At 44.8% G+C, this 19,808-nt stretch overlaps 1 protein-coding gene across 1 annotated transcript in view; it reads right to left on the bottom strand.

Moving 5' to 3' along the window:
- LOC138171343 (sodium/glucose cotransporter 1-like) overlaps positions 1 to 14,217 on the bottom strand; it is a 66,487-nt gene extending 52,270 nt beyond the window's left edge. Inside the window, exons 1-2 of the mRNA XM_069100786.1 lie at positions 14,065 to 14,217; positions 8,446 to 8,517 (exon numbers count right to left, since the gene is read on the bottom strand). Coding sequence (XP_068956887.1) covers positions 8,446 to 8,517; positions 14,065 to 14,199 — 207 coding nt within the window. The 5' untranslated portion in view covers positions 14,200 to 14,217. The remainder of the gene's footprint in view (positions 1 to 8,445; positions 8,518 to 14,064) is intronic.
- Positions 14,218 to 19,808: the final 5,591 nt, after the last annotated feature.

Below are 19,808 nucleotides of genomic sequence, written 5' to 3'. Positions count from 1 at the left end.
TATATATATATATATATATATATATATATATATATATATATATATTGTTCCTCCTGGATTTGTAACCTTGGCATTAACCTCACTCTCCTTCACTCCACATATCTAATTATTGCCAGATCTTGCCACATCAGTAACATCTCTCAAAGGCTAAATGGTGCAGGGCATAAACAGCTAGTCCTGGAGTCAGGAATCCAGCTTCATATGCTTCCTAACTGTGTGACCCTGGACAAGCTACTTCACTCTGTTTGCCTGAATTTCCTCATCTGTCAAATGAACTGGAGAAGGAAATGGCAAACCACTCCAGAATCTCTGCCAAGAAAACCCCAAATGGGGTCATGGAAAGTCTGACACATCTGAAACTATCCAACAACAAAATCATCTCTTAAATATAACCCCTTCTCTCTACTCACACACCTTGGCTCAGGTCATCATCAAGATTACTATAACAGCCTCTTAAATAGCCTCCCAATCTCAAGTCTCTCCCTAGTCTATCTTTCCCAAATTTTCCCTAAGCATAGATCTGACCATATTCCTCTCCAATCAGATCAAATATAACTCTTCTGTTTGGATTTTAGAGTTCTTCATGCCCTGATCCTAATTTCCCTTTCCAGCCTCACTGGACATTATTCCCTGGCTCACACCCACTATCCAGCCAAAGTGCCCTTCTCTCTCTTCGTTATACACAGTACTCCATCTCCTCCTCCACATCTTTGCACTGGCTGTGCCCCCTCCCTGGGATGCACTCCCCCCTCACCTCCACCTCATAGAATTTCTCTTCCCTTAAGACTCCGCTCAAAGCACTTCTTTGTGAAGCTTTTCCTGATCCTCACAGCTGCTGCTATTTTCTCTCCCAACAACCTTGTCATTAACTACTTTATGCTTGTAATTGTGTTCTTTAAAGCTATTCTGGAGATACTTCCATCTGTCCTGCTTATTTGTCCCTGTTGGATCAAACATCCTTGTGAGTAGGGCTTGTTCCATTCATTATCTTTACTTATTGTCACGGTGCCTGGCCCTTAGTGGGTGCTTAATAAATGCCTGATTGCTCATTACTCATTACTCAGCTGTCATTCTTCTAATCAAAATTGGTCCCTACAGGGGTCATAGTTCAGAGGGCTTTTCTTATCAGTACTGCACCTATTTCTGTCTATTATCTTCTTGCTATCACCTTTACCTCTGGATGAATTATTAATCTTAACACTAGATTATGAAGGGTGCAATTACCAACAATGATTAACTGTCCCCCATTAATCCCTAATTCTCATGATTCCCTCTCCCTCAGCTTTGGCTCTGGGGTTTAGTGGGAATCCTATGTCTGGCTAGGACTTTCTCATATGATGTCAGGAAAGAGTTCTGAACTAGAGTGAAAAGACCTAACTTTTAATTGTAGTTCAGCCCTGTGCTGACTTGTATCTGTTCTGTGTGTTTTGTATATATGTAAATGTTTGCATATTGTGTCCACCTTCCAATTAAAATGTAATCTCCTGGAGGGCGGGAACTATTTCTTCTTTATTGTTGCCCCTCAGCACCAAGGACAGTGCTCGGCACATAGGAGACACTAAATGAAACACGTGGATTGGTTGATTGCTTCGTTGGGTGCCCTTAGGTAAGTTACTTCCCCTCTCTGGATCTGTTTCCTCTTCTGTAAAATAAGGGAGCTGCCTTTAATGATCTCTGAGCTCCTTTCCGGCTCCCATGTCTTGTGATTCTGTGGTAGTTTCTGTCAGTTTTCTGGGAGATCACAGAAAACCTCAGTTCAAATTCTTCTTTGGACAATTCCCAGTCCTGTGATTAGAAGTTAGTCACATTACCTACTAAAGCCTCAGTTTCCTCATCCTTAGAATGGGGATAATCATGCCTGCACTACTTACATCATTGGATTATTGGGAGGAAAGGGCTTTGGTAGCCTTAGAGTCTGACTCTAAAGAAGGGATTTCTTTTCTAAATGTACCTCTCTTCCTTCTTTTGCAGAGGTGCCTTTCAAATATTTACTCACATATTGTGGGTGTGCAACACTGAGTATACTGTCAGACTAAGCTGGTGCAATGGGCACTTTCAATGAACTGCTTTGTTTCTTTTTTATCTTTTCTTCTTTGTTATAAGGAATATCTCTCTGGGTAGGAGAGTCAGAAGACATATATTTAATAAATCCTTTATGTTTATTTAGTATATTAAAGCTTAAAGCTGTGCTTGGAGGCAGAAAATGTGAGATTAAATTCAGCCTCAGACACTTATGTGACCCTGGGCAAGTCACCTCTGTATGCCTCAGTTTCCTTAACTGTAAATAATAATAGCACCTGCCTCCCATCGTTGTCATGAGGATCAAATGATATAATATTTGTAAAATTAGCTCATAATAGGGACTATATAAGTGCTTTTATCCTTCCCACTTCCCTTCAATCTTTGATAAATTAAATCTGCTCTAAGACTTTCGATACAAATACAATATTTGCAAGTGAAGGCAATTTAAAAAGAGAAACTATAAAAAAATGTAATTAAAAATAAAATGGCAAACCTTAATGCACTGTAGGCATGAGAGGTTTTGCTAGCTAGCATTATTATGATTTTATCAGGCTCAGAACCCTGGAGTCAGCCTTGATTCTTCCCTCTTCCTTTCCTCCCCCAAGCCCTGCAGATCTTTCCTTCACTATGGCCTTCATATTCATCCTTGTTCATTCCCACTCCCACCCTCCCCCCAAATCAGACAGTCATTTGTATTTGCCCAGCTTGTTTCAATGGCCTCTGAAATTATCCTCATTACCTCCTTGTCTCTTCCCCTCCAATCCATTCTGAGGTGACCAAATTTCAGAGGTGGAAGAGACCTTAGAGGCTCCTAATCCACCCATATTTGAAAGTATTTTCCTTCACATTGCCCCTGGTTATTCAGTTATAAGGCCTCATTTTGAATACTTCCAAAGATGGGGAGCTCACTACTTCCCAGCCAGTCTACTACACTTTGGGACAACTCTGGTAGCTAAGAAGTTCTACCTGATTTCAAGCCGAAATCTGCCTCTGCAATTTCCACAATTACTCATAGCCCAGCTTTCTGGATTCAGACAGAGAGGGTTGCACATCACTGCCTTTCAAATATTTACTCACATATTATGGTACCTCTGAGTCTTCTTTTTCTGGGCTAAATATTTTCAATCCATTTCATTGAATCTCCTATGTTATGATCTAGAGGCCCTATATGACTCCTGGTTGCCTTCCCCTGGCCTCTCATCAGTTTATCAGGATCCTTGCTAAACACAGAATGAAGCAAGATCCTCCCAACCTAGTAGATTCAGGGCAGAGGATGATGGGACTGTCCCCTCCTTATCTTACTAGCAAATTCACTTTATTGGCAGTGACATCATGCTACTGACTCAGACTGGGCTTGCTGTCCACTAAGGCCTCAGACTCTTTCTCGGATTAGCTGCTACCACACCTTTCCCAACTGGTCCTTATACAGGTGATTTTTGGCATCCAAGGGTGTGACCTTACATCCATCCCTTGACGTCAGCAAGCATTTATTAAGGGTCAATTGCATTTCAGGGACTGTACACTGTACATTGTTCAATAGTTCCCTTTTTCATTTTTCAGTTACATCTGACTCTCTGTGACCTCATTCAAGGTTTTATTGGCAAAGATACTGGAGAAGTTTACCATTTCCTTCTCAAGATAATTTTACAGAGGAGGAAACTGAGGCAAACAGGTTTCAATGACTTGCCCAGGGTCACACATCTGGGAAATGTCTGAAGCCAGGTTGAACTCAGGCGCATGAGTCTTTTTGACTCCAGACCCAGCATGCTATTCACTGTACCACCTACCAGCCCCTCAATATCTTCTTATGGCTCCTCAACCTGGTGGAAATCAGTGCTGGATTAGAAACAAGGATACCAGGATTCTAAGATTTGCTGTCCCCACTAACTGGCTGTGTCCCCAGGGATAAGTCACTTGTTCCCTGTGAGCCTGTTTCCTCTTCTGTAAATGCAAGTGTCTGTAACTTCAGAGATAGAAGGAACTTTGGAGGACACCTATCCCAACCCCCTCATTTTACCCATGAGGAAACTGAGGCCAGGAGAGGTTACATCAATTGTCCGAGGTTCTGCAATGAGAAGTAAGTAGAAGGGAAGTAATCTGAGCCATATGATCTACCAGAACTATTGCTAGACCCTAGAATCTCTGAAAACCATTCCGTCCCTACCATCCTATGGTTCAAGACAGCAGAGAGGGTAGGGGATGTCACTGAAACTCCTGTACAGCTATATGCTACTTCACTAGAAACTTTCCCCAGACAGCCAGGTATTTAAAGACACCTGCTTTTGTGTGCAACATGGTCTGAAGGACTTGGGGAGCCTAGGGGCTCTCATACCTTGGTTTTCAGCCTGGAGTGCCCAGAATTCACAAGTCTTTTCTGAAACATCAAGGCTTTAGGACCCCTAACCTCCATGTCATTTCTATAAACCCTTCAGGACCCTGGCTAGCAACACACCCTTATAGCATGTGTTTGTAACTTGGCCTTAGACATTAGACCTTCACTGGACTTTGGTGAACCCTCCTGAAGTATTAAGAATTTTAAAGACTCCTGGTCTAAAGCTGGAAGGGTCCTCAGAGATCACCTAGTTCAACCTCCTCATTTTCTAGAGGAAGACATTAAAACTCAGGGAGATTTGTGACCCAAGGTCACAGAGGTAGTAAATGACTAAAGTAGGCAGCAAGGACACTTGCTCTGAGGCTTACAAAGTTCCTTCCAATCCTGAATCTCCATGATTTTAGGGTTCTAACTTCCTGATCCCAAGAACTGGCTGCTGCCTCTTGCTGGATAGCCAGCCTCTGAAGGCCAAATCAAGCACCATCCAGGATTCGGGCATCTAGGACGCCTTCCACAATCCCTGAGAGAAAAGAATGACCTCTGTCTGCCTCCACTTTATCAACTGTAAAATGGGAATAGTATAGTATTGAAGGGTTGTTGTGAGGTTCAAGTGAGATATTTGTAAAAGTGCTTAGCGTGGTGCCTGGCATACAGTAGGTGCTATATAAATGCTCATTTCCTCCCTCATGCTTGAACCCAAATGTCCAGACTCCCCATCATGCTTTTTTCTCAGTACTGTTGTGCTTATTTTATACATGTGTCCCCAGAGGTCAAGTGGCTGGCTCAGGGTTACACAGTGAGTGTGCATTTGAACTCAGGTCCCCTGGCAACAAGTCCAGGAGGCTTACACATACCATGCTAGCTTCCTCAGATTCTTCCTCCCCCCTTTTCCAGGCCAGACCCAGACCTAACACTGACCTTGAGACCTAGGCTGACCCCCTAACTCCAGCTGCCCCCAAGCCCTGACCCCAGTTATTGATTAGCCCTTGTTAGCTTGCTGTGGGTCCCAGTCCTCAGGGAAGAGAAGTGCTCTATGGCTGTCAGTCAACTCTCCTGTCCATTGGTTCATGTTGGGCTAGACATTTCTCCACTAACCAGGTCTGGGACTTCCCTAAGTACAAGAATTACCCCAGTAGTCCAATAAGCCCTGGATATGCCCAAATCATCCAAACCAAATAAGCCCCCAGATCTAACCTGGAAGGACTCTCCTCACTCTGACCATAGAAGCCCTGGAGTCCAAATGGCTTCAACAAATATTAACTGAGTTTCAACTATGTACGTGATACTGTGAGGACCACAAAAACAACACAGTTCATGGTCTCTGCCCCCTACATTATAGGTCATGGACATTCTAATTGTGAGGAAAGTATTTTGCAAATCTGAAAGCCCTTGAGTGAGGTTGGTTTGTTTAGGGAATGACCAGACCTGTGGTTTCATTGGTGTAAGGAAACCCTTGGTATGGAAATTCAACCTACCAACTTAGAGACGTCACTGCTTTCTCTGCACCTTGATCTTAGAGAGTTGCCTGAGGCCCTGAGAGCTTAAATGATTGCACAACCAGTATGTGATGGAGGCAGGACTGGAACCCAGGCTTTCCTGATTCCAAGGACCAGTTCCCTGCCCACTATGATGCATGATAGACAAACAGACAGACAGACAGACAGACAGACAGATAGATAGATAGATAGATAGATATAGATATAGATAGATAGATAGATAGATAGATAGATAGATAGATAGATAGATAGATAGATAGATAGATAGATAGATAGATAGATAGATAGAGATAGATTGATATTCTTACTATTAATTATAAGGGACATAATAAATAAGTGGCAAAGTGGGCAGAGCACCAGATCTGGAATCAGGAAGATATAAGATCAAATGTGGCCTCAAAACTTCCCAGCTGTGTGCCCCTGGGCAGGCCACTTAACCCTGTTTGTCTCAGTTTCCTCATCTGTAAAATGAAATGGAGAAGGAAATGGCAAACCCCTCCAGTATCTTGGCTAAAAAAACATCAAATGGGCTTATGAAGAGTCAGACATGACTTAAAAACGACTGAATTTACAACCCTTTGTGTTGGAAAAAGCATGATTACCTTGGTGGTAAATGGAGCATGAAAGAATAATGCCAGGCTTCTTTGTTGGGCAGAACAATTCCAGATTGGAGAATCCTTGTACAAAACCCTTGGGAGCTGGCTTCTTTTGGGTCCTCACCCATAATCCCCCAGTCTTCAGGCCCAGGAAGTAATTGGAGGGATTAGGCCACTGTTGGGTAAAAGCCTCGGATCTTCGGATCTATGTGACATCATGTTGGGTGTCCCTAAGGACCCCGCTTCCCACCCCCTTTTGGCAGACTTCCTAGGGTACCCATCTTTGCCTTGCTTTTCTAGCTCCCAGCTGGACTGGGAGAAGAGGAGAAAAAATTCACATCCTGCCCCACCTCCAACTTTAACCTGCCTGGCCTTCTTTCTTCCAGTCAGCCAGCATTTACTACATTTATTAAGCACCTAATATGGACCAAGCACCGACAATACAAGGGCAAAAGTGAACGATCCCTGCCCTCAAGGAGCTGCCGCTCTACCGAGAGACACAATATGCACACAGTTATCCTCATTTCAGCATGTTTCCTCTTACTTATATCCCTTCTAGAAAAACATTGTCCCAGATTTGTAACCAGAAGACCTGAGTTCGAATCCCTGCTTTGTAACTTAAAGCCTAGCTGGGTGACCTTGGGCAAGCCACTTCCCCTTCCTGGGACTCAGTTTCCTCACCTATAAAATGAGGGGTTTGGATTTGATGTTCTACCTCTAAGGGCTCTTCCTGCTCTAAATATGCACTCCTGTGATCCTTCACTCCCAGAAAATTTCTGAAGGTTCCTCTCTCTTTGATTCCCCCAGGCCAGTGCCACACTCAGGGGATCAGTGAAGAAGGTGCACTCAGTTACACATTGCTACAAACTCCAGCACTGACCCTGATTATCTTTGTTTACTCCCCCTGGAAATCATTTGCTCGTAGGAAGCGAAGGTTAGTGAAGGTTTTCTCCTCTGGGAGGAAATGGGAGCGTGAAACACAGGATCCCCTCTGACAGATGGATGAGCAGTGGGAGAGAGAGCCCAGCCTGCTTACACACTCTGCCTCCCCCAGGCTCTGATCAGGTGCCTGGGACAAGGTTTACCTTGGAATGGCCTTTACTGTTTAACCACAAGTCACATTTTAAAGAGGATTAAGAAAACGGCATGAATAAAAATTGATGCCTGAAAATAATAAATCAGGAAGGGGCTGCTTCCAAGAGATGCAGTTATCATTTACATAGGGATTCACTCTAGGATTCTTCCCTTTTTTTTAGTATTAAGCCTCTCTAAGGGAGATTTCAAATATGGTTCCATCAAAGAAGCCAATGGCTCTGGAATCAGAGTGGCTGTGGGAAATCAGGCACTGATTCCATGGGTCTTGTTTGGGAATGAGGAGATGGGAAGAGATGGCTTCGATTCTATGACATCACCGGACCTCAGTTTTCTCATCTGTGAAGTATAGGCATTGCACCTGATGACTGACAAGGTCCCTTCCAACTCCATATCTAGGATGCTGTGATTGCAAACCGAACTCCCATTCTTGCTCCTGGCCCCCAGTGGGCTCTCCCCACCCAACACTGCAGGTCCCTGCCCTCAGACAGCAGGAGAAAATGGGAGATAGTATAAAATGGAACCCCTCTGCATTGCTTCAGAGGGCAGCAGGGCTAGAGGGTTGAGTTACCTGGAGAATTGATTAAATGCACCACTTGGGTTAGCTCATTCTGATAAACATCCAAACTATATATCTGTCTACACAGACACATTGATATACATGTATGTGTGTATGTGTTTTATGCATGTATGTATATGCATATTATATAATATATGATAAATTATATAATATAGTATTTACTTATACATTTCTACACACATATATGTATATATGCGATATATATGTGTGTGTGTGTGTATACATATTTACATAGAGATTCTTTAGAATTGAACAAGTTGAAACACAACCCAATCCCCAGAAGGGGACTATCTTTTCTAACTAAGGATCGTCTCTGGTAACACTCACCGGCCACCACACCATACTCCGACCCGCCAGAAAGAAGCCTCCAACAGTCCCACGATTTGTTGAGAACATGGCCTGGAAGGAAAAGATTAGAAGTTTCACAGGTATCCAGATCTGATGAGGCGCACAGAAAGAACACCTCCTTCCCATTCCACATCACACACCACTTGGTCTCCACAAAATCCTACTCTGATCCCTCATGGTGGTGTGGAGGTGACCCCAGGCCTTCAGAGACTACGCCAATGGAGTATGGGTCCTTACAGGTCCTACCAAACTAGAAAGGCTTTGAGTACTGGGCTGACAATAGACAACTGTCTAGCACAGGGAGGCTCCTCACCAGAAAGCGATGAATTGTTCAGCCGCAGCAAAGCAGGGAACAAAGAAAAATACAGGATGGCCTTTGGCTCTACTGAGGAGCCTTTCTGTTTTTGCAGGAACTGTGGTGAATGGTAGAAAGAGAACCAGGCTGCTGACGCCCTCTATGTGAGGTCTACTTGCCCAATAACCCTTTGGGATTAATTTATGAAGGTCAGTGTCTGAGCGTCCAGACAAGATGGACTGGCATGGATGGGCTGCGATCTGGAAGCATGGCGAGATCCCAGATTTCCCAAAACTTCCTTTTATTTATTTCTCACTTGACCTTTACAACAATCTCTGGGAGAATAGTGGCAAGAGGATCGCCCAGGTGAAACCAAGAGGCCGAGAATGAAATTGACCAAAGGGAAGAAACTGAAGGAAAGATCTAAGTCTCCTGACTCACCCTGGGCTCTCCCATCACTCTTGAAACACCTTCTGCTACGGGAAGCCTATTCAGTCCTTCTTAATTCCAATGCCTTGTTTGTACTGATTGTCCCCAACTTCTCCTGTCCATACCTTCTTTGTATATAGTGTTTGCATATTGTCTCCCCTCTTAGACTCAAGGGCAGAGACTCTTCGGCCCTTCTTTATATCCCTAGGTCTTGGCTGTGCTTGACACGTAGTAGGTGCTTAATAAATGCTTATTGACTGACTGACTTGCCTTTTCCTGTGGACTCATACCATTTCCATTGGAAAATGGGGCCCACCAAGGGGGCAAATTAGATCAGCTTTGGAGCCAGTGGTGTGAATATTACCCAGGCAAACTCTTTATTCGGGAAGAGGCCAGGATAGGGATTGATGTAGATACAAAGGCCCTTCTTCCCAGGAGATGTGGGTACTTGGAAAGAGCTATGATGTCACTGGTGCCTCATCATTCCGTTTCTCTTCAGGACCCAGATCCAGTCCCCTCCACTAGAAGGAGTTTTTTGATTTCAGGAAAACCTGGCTTCCATGCCCTGACATTCCTTGTTCTAAAGTATTGCCTGTTCTAAGGCCCTTCCTAACCCTAACATTCCCTGTTCCAAGAGCCCTCCCAGCCCTAGCACATATCCACAGACTTCTTAGACTCTAGGTTCATGTATCTATCCACTGTACCACAGTAAGGACCAGACATTGTGCATTACACAGATAGTTTAGTTGTTTTTCAGTCGTATCCAACTGTGACCCCCATTTGGAGTTTTCTTGGCAGAGATACTGGAGTGGTTGGCCATTTCCTTCTCCAGCTCATTTTACAGATGAGGAAACTGAGGCAAGCAAAGTTAAGTGACTTTCCCAGAGTCACACAGCCAGATTTGAACTCAGAAATATGAATCCTCCTGACTCCAGGTTCAGCATTACTAGATAGAGAATTAGGAAATATGAGTTTAATTGGATTCTCTTTCTCTCCCACCTCAGTGCCTTTGCACTGACTGGTCCATGCCTAGCACTCTTTCACTCCTCCCTCCCTCCAGCCTCATCTCCAATGCCAGAAGTCTTTCCAAGGATCCCAGTGCTAGTCACTTCCAACCGAACCTACCTTCCATGGACTCTATTGATCTAATACTCACATTGTCTCTTTTCTCTCAAGGTCCTCTAAGGCCTATCCCCAGTGCTTAGCACAGTGCCTTGAACACAGTTCAAAAGCAATGAAGAAATGCTTGTTCACTGACTCACTGACTTTCTCCTCTGGCCTGCCTTCCTCCTTTCTATTCCCTCATGCATAGACTCTTAGGTCTCTCTCCGAAGACCTGACCTCTCACCCAAGTCACCCAGACTAGTATCTTTCACTGTCTCCTGTCATTGCTGCCTCCTCCCTAGGACCATCACAATCCTTGTTCACTCATGGCCAGTCAGCCTGTGCATCTACATCACAATGAAGCTGCTAAACTAAATGGCCCTCAGTCCCTCCTCCCTCTGATTCCTTCTTCCCACTGCTATCCCACAGTCTAAAGAGCTCTCTCTGTATTTGAAATCTGGGGGCCCGGCTTTGAACCCTGGGTCTGCTACTTATCCCCAAGGTAACATTGGCTCCCTTCCCTAACCTCTCTGGGCCTCGGTTTTCCTCATCTATGACATGGACAGATTGAACTCAGCAACTTTTAAGGTCCCTCCCAGATCGAACTTGTCAGTCCTACAATCAATGTCTTCCCTGAGGCTTGCTGCCTAGACAGCCTGGAGCAAGTACATCACTAAATCTCCCTGGGCCTCAGTTTTCTGCCCTGTAAAATGCTTGTTGAGGGGAACAGAATGATCTCTGAGGTCCTGGCCATCTCCTATTGTCTATGATTCTGACATCAAGACTCTAAGTTCTTACTTAACACTCTGTGATTCTGACACAGGTGGCTGGGTTGCTCAGTGGTTAGAAGGCTAGGCCTGGAGTCTGGAAGACCTGGGTTCAAATCCAAAGTTGGGCACCAGCTTGTGTGGCCCTGGACAAGTTCACTAAACCTCCTTCTGCCTCAGTTTCTTCAACTGGAAAGTGGAAATAATAATGGTACTGCCTACCAGGGTTGTTGTGAGGACAAAATGAGAAATGCCGAGCACGTAGGAAGCGCTTTATAAATGTTTCCTTTCCTAACATGTGATGACTCTAGGACACTCATGCCCTCGAAAAGGCTTCCCTTCCCATCTCAACCACATACCTCATTCTACCACTGTGACCTTGGATAAGTCATTTCCCCTAAGATCTCAGGAGCCTGACCTAGGAAGTAGAAAGGATCCAGAGGCCATCTAGTACTTACAGCTCATTTTACAGATGAGGACAGTGACCCCAAAGAGTGACTTGCCCAGGGTGACTTAGTTATTAATTGTCAGAAGTGAGATTTGAACGCAGACCTCCACTGACTCAAATAAGTCCAACCTTCTACCCAATACTCCATACTACCTCTCTGCCTTAAGTTCCACTCCCTATAAAATGGGGGGAGGGAGAACTAAGACGGCCTTGAAGGTCACTCCCAGCTCTCAATCAGCAGTCTCCACAATGTGCTGGCAGGAAAGCTAGGGGAGGTTCAGGCAAAGAAATACAAATGACCAAGGAAGAAGATGCTGGCATGTGGGAACAAGCAGAGCCAGGCGCTGAGGGGCCTTTATCCATGGGACAAAGTAGGAGATATCCAGAAAGAAGCATTCGTGGGCTGCAGGCCAGCAGAGGCCAGGAGAGAGGTCAGGCAGGGCCAGTCCTGGGTCCTCTCTGAGAAGGCAGGCAGATAGCATCTCGCACAGGGGATGTTCTTCTCAGGACTCTCCAGGCAAAAAGAACGTGAGCTGAGGGCTAGGGGGCCATAAAGTGAGGCAGCAGGCTCTAGAGGACAAGGTTTATGAACAGGAATAAAAGCTGAAATGGTGAGCGTTGACCTAAATGGCCATTAATGAGGCATGAACATTGGAAAGGTGTAAACAGCTCAGGGGCAGGCAGGAGAGAGCAGATGAGCTGAGGAAAGGACAAGGGATTAGCAGAGTGTACTCCAGAAGGCCATTGGGAAAACACCATCAGGGATGGGTGCTGGGAGCAAAGGTCCCTGGAGGGGGGCACAGAAGATAGGGTCACGTCAGTGGACTGGCTGGCTCTGACTCCAGCCTGGCCCAGGGGCAGCCCTGTGTCCTGGCTCCATGGGCTCCAATAACCAGAGCTGGGAACCAACGGACCAGGGTTCTCTGCTCCCGACTGCCTAGGCGACTTCACTGCTCTGAATCTCAGTTTGCTCAGTTATTAAATGGAAAAATGCATGAGGGAAGAGCATGATAGAGGAAAGCAAGCCAGGAATCAGCTGATACATTGTGTGACCCCCCCATGCCTTGGTTTCCCCACCTGTAAAAACAGGGGGTTGGACTTGGTGACCTCTAAGGTCTTTTCTGACACTTTCCCCTAAGATCTCAGGAGCCTGACCATGTCAAAGAGCCTGCAATGATCCTGGGGCCCCAGCTAGGTTAGAGACATGCCCCGTCCTGTTTGAACAACTCCTAAGTAATTCATTCAAGCTGTCACTGACTCCTGGGGAAAAGTCCTCAGAGGTTCTAAAGAGTTGATCCTCAATGCCCTCATCTTCTGAGCCATCCTGAGTTAAGCAAGGGAACCACACTCACTCCCCACACTCACCCCGGCCTCCACACTCAGTCACCTTTACAGCCACAGGACCCACTTGGGAAGTTTGCTGTCTAAGCCACCCCATTTCCCTGTCCCCTGGGTGTGCCCTGAAAACAAGGTTCTCTGGGTAGGTGCCATGTCCCAGAAGGGCCTCCCTCAAAATCCGGGAAGAACCTCCAGTGTCTAAAGGGATGGCTTCCAGGCAGCTAACTCATGGACCCTTAGGGAGTCCTGGACCTCTAGGAATCCTGCTCCTCCTCCCTGGGATCCACAGGGCACCAAAGACCTGGCAGCCCAAGCTGGCTTCTCTCAGTCCCTAGATGTGGAACACCTGTTAGCCTTTGGGGAACGTGGCCTCCCAGCTCTGCACCTGACCCTGAGCCGCTGAGCAAGCCCCTTTCCTGCCTTCCCTGACTCTGGTGCCCAGCCCCTCACACTCTGCCCTCTAGACCTCCCTAAATTCCCAGCCCTCTCAAGGACTCTATTGCCCCCTCCCTGCTTCACTGAGCTCTCCTACCTTCTGCTTCCCCAATGGGTGGCCCTTTCTCCAAGTCCCTTCCCCTTTCTCTCACCCCCCAATTCCCAGTCCCTCCAGCCTATCATTACCCTGGTCTCCTTGCGGCCCCTCTGCTGTAGACTCAGCCCCTGCCTCCACCACCTTCTCATCCCCTGCTGCCTCAGTCATTCTTGTCCCTCAAACTGTCCTTTGCCTCTCTTCCCCAAGTTCCTGAGCTATACTGTGAGCACAGAAACTCCCCTTCACTTTCCTTCTGTCTGCTTCCGCAGTCCCTCTTCCTTGGTTCTTCAGGGCACTGTCTAAGCCTGGGCTTTCCGGCTCCCTGGCTCCCCTGCTCCCTCCCTGCACTCCCCTTCCTAGGCATCAATCCTCTCTCTCCAGCTGGAAAGACCTTTAAGCACAGTGTCAGACCCACCGTTTAGAAAACAGCGTGTCCAGGTTGGGAGGGTTCTTAGAACAAGAAGCCCTGAATGTCTGTCAGAGCTGGGAGGAAACTTAGAACAGACTGTCAGAGCTGAGAGGGCTCCTTCAAGTATCGTAGCTAGAGGGCTAGCTCAGCTCATCCAGCCCCCTCATTTTATGGGCTCAGAGGGGTGAATGACTTATCCTAGGTCTCGCAGTCACCCCCTTAGCTTTTGCTGTCAGTGCTCTCCTCCCCTGCCCCTGCCCGTGGGCCCCCACGTACCCACAGCCCCACGGCCATGACCACCACGAAGTAGATGACAATGACTGAGATGTCCGCGGCATTATTGACAAGGTCAGATGGCTGAACAGGTGCAGGGGTCCCAGCAGAGACACTGGGGCTCACAGTGACGTCCATGGCAGCAGATTCCTCCCAAATGACTGACAGAGCGTACTGTGCCGTCCTGGGCCACTGCTTGCATCTTTATAGTGCCCATGTGAGGGTTTCAGGTTAATGATCAGCCCTTGCCTGGGGAGGGGAGAGCAGATGAGGCAGTGGAGGGCAGGTGAGGGGAGTGGCTGGAGAGGTGGAAGAGGGAGACCCAGAAGGGTGTGGAGCAGGTCCTTCCTGGGCAGACATTCCTTGGTTAAGGATTTTGAGGTGGATCTGAGAGGAGTGGAGTTTTGGACTCCTGGAATCCTGAGAAAGGTGGGGATTGGGCTGGTGCAGGACAGGGGCAGGGCAGGTATCAAGCCAGAGGCAGGGAGAAGTCCGGGTGGCCTGTAGAAGGGAAGAGAGGGTGCCAGCCAGGCCTTAGGGATTCTGAGCCCAAGTATGGTGGCCATTCCTGATGCTGGACTCCTGATGCCCAGGCCAACCCTGGGGACCTTGGGCATGTTGTTAACCCTCTCTGGGCCTCAGTTTCCACAGCTGTAAAAATGCACGGAATAACCTACTAGAAAGAAGGCTTGATTTCCAGGGTTGAAATATGGACTCTGAAGGCAGAGTCAATATGGCAGAATAAAGGCATGGACTCTCCTGATCTATACCCCAAACTCCTCCAAATACCTTTAAAGAATGACTCTAAATAAATTCTAGAGCAGGGGAAAGCACAAAAAGACAGAGTGAAACAAATTTCCAGTCCAAGACAACTTGCAAGTTGAGCAAGGAACGTTTGTTGCACCAGGGTGAGAGAAGAGTGCAGGCAGATCAGGCCCCAGAAAAACCAGAGCAGGACTCAGTTACTGAATCACTCTCAGTGGTGGTGGTTTCCAGACCTCTCAGACACCAAGGACAACATAGAAAGTCAGCAGGAAAGACCTGTCACAACTGGGTGAGAGTGGAGTGCAGTCCCAAGCATGCCATGCCAGCAACAGCCCTAGCCCCAACAAACCCAGAGCAGGGCTTGGGAGTGACTGAATCAGCTCCAGAAGCATCAACAGCTTCTTGAGCTCTCAGCAGTAAGGGAGGCAAACAAATGGTCAGGGCTCTTTTTGCTAGCACTAAGGCAGGACTCTGTTGCTTTGCCCATGCTTGGATCCAGGTCCTGGGTGGCAATCCCAGGGTGAGGAGGAGCAGTTGCATAGCAGAGGTTGCAACCACAGGGGAGGGGAAACCCTCCTCACAGTTCCAGGGCAGAAAAGAGTGCTTGTGGTCTCTCATAGACCTGATCACAGACCAGGAGAGGAATAAACACACCTCTCCTTAGACCATACCACCTTGAAAGAAATGAAAACTGAGAGGTCCCTAGAAGTATCTCAGAAAACAGCTGCACAAACACCCTGAACTTGGAACAGAGTGCCCTCTACCCTGGAAGCAGAGCCCTACTTCAAAAAAGACTTAAAAGTCAACTATAAAGCTGGGAAGTGAACAAATGGAGAAAAAACTCTTGGCTGTTGAAAGTTACTATGGTGACAAGGAAGATCAAAACACATACTCAGGAGACAACAAAGTCAAAACTCCTAACACAAAAACTGCAAAAAAACCTATAAATTGGTCTCAGGCCATGGAAGAACTCAAAAAGGATTTTGAAAATCAAATAAGAGAGGTAGATGAAATTTTGGGAAGAGAAGTGAGAGTGATGCAAGAAAATCATGAAAAATGAGTCAACAGCTTGGTAAAGGAGACACAAAAAGTTACTGATGAAAATAACACCTTAAAAAAGACTAGGCCAAATGCTAAAAAGAAGTCCAAAAAGCCAATGAGGAAAATGTCTTAAAAATCAGAATTGTCCAAATGGAAAAGGAGGTCCAAAAACTCACTGCAGAAAATAATTCCTTGTAAATTAGAATAAAACAAATAGAAGCTAATGACTTTATCAAAAAATTAAGAAACAAAATAAAACCACAAGAATGAAAAAAATAGAGGACAATGTGAAATATCTCATTGGAAAAGCCACTGACCTGGAAAACAGATCCAGGAGAGATAATTTAAAAATTATTGGACTACATGAAAGCCATGATCAAAAAAGAGCCTAGACATCATCTTTCAAGAAATTATCAAGGAAAACTGCCCTGATAATCTAGAAACAGAAGGTAAAATAAAAATTGAAAGGATCCACCAATCACCTCCTGAAAGACATCCCAAAATGAAAACTAACAGGAATATTTCAGCCAAATTATAGAATTCCTAGGTCAAGGAGAAAATATTACAAGCAGTCAGAAAGAAACAATTTGAGTATTATGGAAACACAATCCGGATAACACAAGATCTAACAGCTTTGGGCGCAGGCCTGGAAGGGGCCTGATCAACTCGGAGGGCAAGTCTTCCCACCAACCACAAGGTCCACTACCAGGCCTATCACCAAAGGGCTGGGACTGGAAAGAGCAAGGGAAGAAGCAAATACAGGGGCCCCTATACTGGACAGCAAACACTCCTGGGGCTACCACTTCATAGCCCAGCAATCTTTTTTTTAAAAAAGCCCCTTTCAGGACCTCCAAAGACAAGGATGACAGAGTGAACCCCACTTGCTCCAAACCCCCCCTCTGACCCTGAAAATATAGTAACTATTGTCCAGGGAAAACCCCTCTACAGTAAAGGCTTGGGATCCTAGAGGAAGGGCATGGTTAGGACCCTGCCTCAAAATGAGTAGAAAGCAGACTACAAAGACAAAGACTCTAGAGTCCTACTATCCTCAGAGGGAGGAACCAACCTCAGAGGGAGACAATGTGGACTCCACACCCATAGCTGAGACTTCAACAGGGAATGGATCCCAAGCACAGAAGGCTCTCCTAGATGAGATCGAAAGGAACTTTGAAAGCAAAATGAGAGAGATAGAAGACAAAATGAATAATTCCTTCAAAACAAAAATAGCAGAATTCGAAAAACATTATAATGAGGAAAACATCTCTCTAAAAAGAAAAGTGTATGATATGGAAAAGGAGCTCCAAAAATTAACGAAGGAAAATGATTTGCTAAAAACCAGAATTAAACAAATGGAAACAAATAACTCTATGAGGAACCAAGAATTAGGCAAGCAAAACAACAAAAATGAAAAATTAGAAAAAGAGGTAAAATACCTCAAAGAAAAAATAACTGACCTGGAAAAGAGATCCAGGAGAGATAATCTGAGAATCATAAGCCTACCAGAAAATCATGATGAAAAAATGAGCCTGGACAACATTCTCCAAGAGCTCCTTAAGGAAAACTGCCCTGAGATACTAGAACCTGAGGGGAAAATAGAAATCGACAGAATCCACCGGACACCTGCTGTAAGAGATCCCAAACTGAAAAATCCTCGAAATGTTGTGGCCAAACTCCAGAACTACCAGATAAAAGAGAAAATACTTCAAGTGGCCAGAAAGAAACAATTCAAATATAGAGGGTCCACAGTGAGGATTGCACAGGATTTGTCAGCCTCCACACTGAAAGATCGGAGGCAGTGGAATACAATTTTCAGGAAGGCAAAACAGCTCGGATTACAACCAAGGATCACATACCCAGCAAGACTGAGCATATTCTTCCAGGCAAAGAGATGGTCATTCAATGATATAAAAGAGTTCCAGACTTTCTTGATAAAAAAGCCAGAACTCAATGGAAAATTCAACCTCCAATTACGAGAAGCAACAGTGACTTAGAAAGGTAAACAAGGAGAACACACATCATTTTAGAGGGAAAGAGGGGAGGGAGAGGAGCTTCGCATGAGATCTGTTCCTGTCATTCTTGATGCGAAGAAAAATAGCATACCTCATTAAGTATAACAATATCCTACAGGTAGTAGGAGGGGGAAAGGGTTACAAAAGGGGGGTGGGAGTGGTTTGTAGGGAGGGAAGTAGTAAGGGGAAAAGGGGAGGAAAAGGGAGGGAGGCCAAAAAGGGAACACTGAGGGAGGCGGTGGTCAAAAGGAAAACTATTAAGGGGGGGAAAGGAGAAGGGAGGGAAAATACGAACATTAACAGGGGCAGGAATAGGATGAGGGGAAAGAAACAGATAACAATCATAACTGTAAATGTGAATGGAATGAACTCTCCCATAAAACGAAGACGGATAGCAGAATGGATTAGAAATCATGATCCTACAATATGCTGTTTACAAGAAACACATCTGAAACAGAGGGATACACACAAGGTAAAGGTAAAAGGTTGGAGTAAAATATATCATGCCTCAGCTAAAGTAAAAAAAGCAGGGGTAGCAATCCTTATCTCAGATAAAGCAAATGCAAAAATTGATCTAATTAAAAGAGATAAGGAAGGAAACTATATCCTGTTAAAAGGCACCATCGAGAATGAAGCAATATCACTACTTAACATATATGCACCAAGTGGTGTAGCATCCAAATTCCTAGAGGTGAAGGTAAAGGAATTAGAGGAAGAAATAGATAGCAAAACTATACTAGTGGGAGACCTTAATCTCCCCCTATCTGAACTTGATAAATCCAACCTCAAAATAAACAAGAAAGAAGTTAAGGAGGTGAACAGGATTTTAGAGAGGATACGTGTGATAGATCTCTGGAGAAAACTGAATGGGGATAAAAAGGAATATACTTTCTTCTCAGCGGTTCATGGCACATACTCAAAAATAGACCATGTTCTAGGGCATAAAAACCTCACAATTCTATGCAGTAAGGCAGAAATATTAAATGCATCCTTCTCAGATCATGATGCAATAAAAATGTTATGCAATAAAGGGCCAGGGAAAGACAGACTAAAAACTAACTGGAAATTAAACAATTTGATCCTAAAGAATGAGTGGGTCAAACAAGAAATTATAGAAACAATCAGTAATTTCATTCAAGAGAATGATAATAATGAGACAACATACCAAAATCTGTGGGATGCATTAAAGGCAGTTCTTAGGGGAAGTTTTATATCCCTGAGTGCATACGTGATTAAATTAGAGAAAAGGGAGCTCAACGAATTGGGCATACAATTAAAAACCTAGAAAAAGAACAAATTCAAAATCCCCAATTAAATACTAAACTAGAAATATTGAAGAATAAGGAGAGATTAATAAAATCGAAACTAAGAAAACTATTGAGCTAATAAATAAAACCAAGAGCTGGTTTTATGAAAAAACCAACAAAATTGATAGACCTTTAGTCAATATGATAAAAAAAAAAGAAAGAAGAAAACCAAATTATGAGTATCAAAAATGAAAACGGTGAATCTACCTCCAATGAAGAGGAAATCAAAACAATAATTAGGAATTATTTTTCCCAATTGTATGCACATAAATTTGACAATATTAGGGAAATGGATGAATATTTAGAAACATACAAGTTGCCCAGATTAACTGAAGAGGAAGTAAATTACTTAAATAATCCCATCTCAGAAAAAGAAATTGAACAAGCCATCAGTCACCTCCCTAGGAAAAAATCTCCAGAGCCAGATGGATTCGCTAGTGAATTCTATCAAACATTTAAAGAACAATTGATTCCAATACTCTACAAATTATTTGGGAAAATTAGTGAAGAGGGAGTCCTACCAAATTCTTTTTATGACACAAATATGGTACTGATACCTAAATCAGGAAGAGATAAAACAGAGAAAGAAAATTATAGACCAATCTCCCTCATGAATATAGATGCA

The sequence above is a fragment of the Petaurus breviceps genome, unplaced genomic scaffold (genome assembly GCF_028583685.1).
Source record: "Petaurus breviceps papuanus isolate PSGF00001 unplaced genomic scaffold, PetGlider_PUasm1.0 428, whole genome shotgun sequence".
Classification (NCBI taxonomy): Eukaryota; Metazoa; Chordata; class Mammalia; order Diprotodontia; family Petauridae; genus Petaurus; species Petaurus breviceps.
This window is presented reverse-complemented; position numbering and strand designations above follow the sequence as displayed.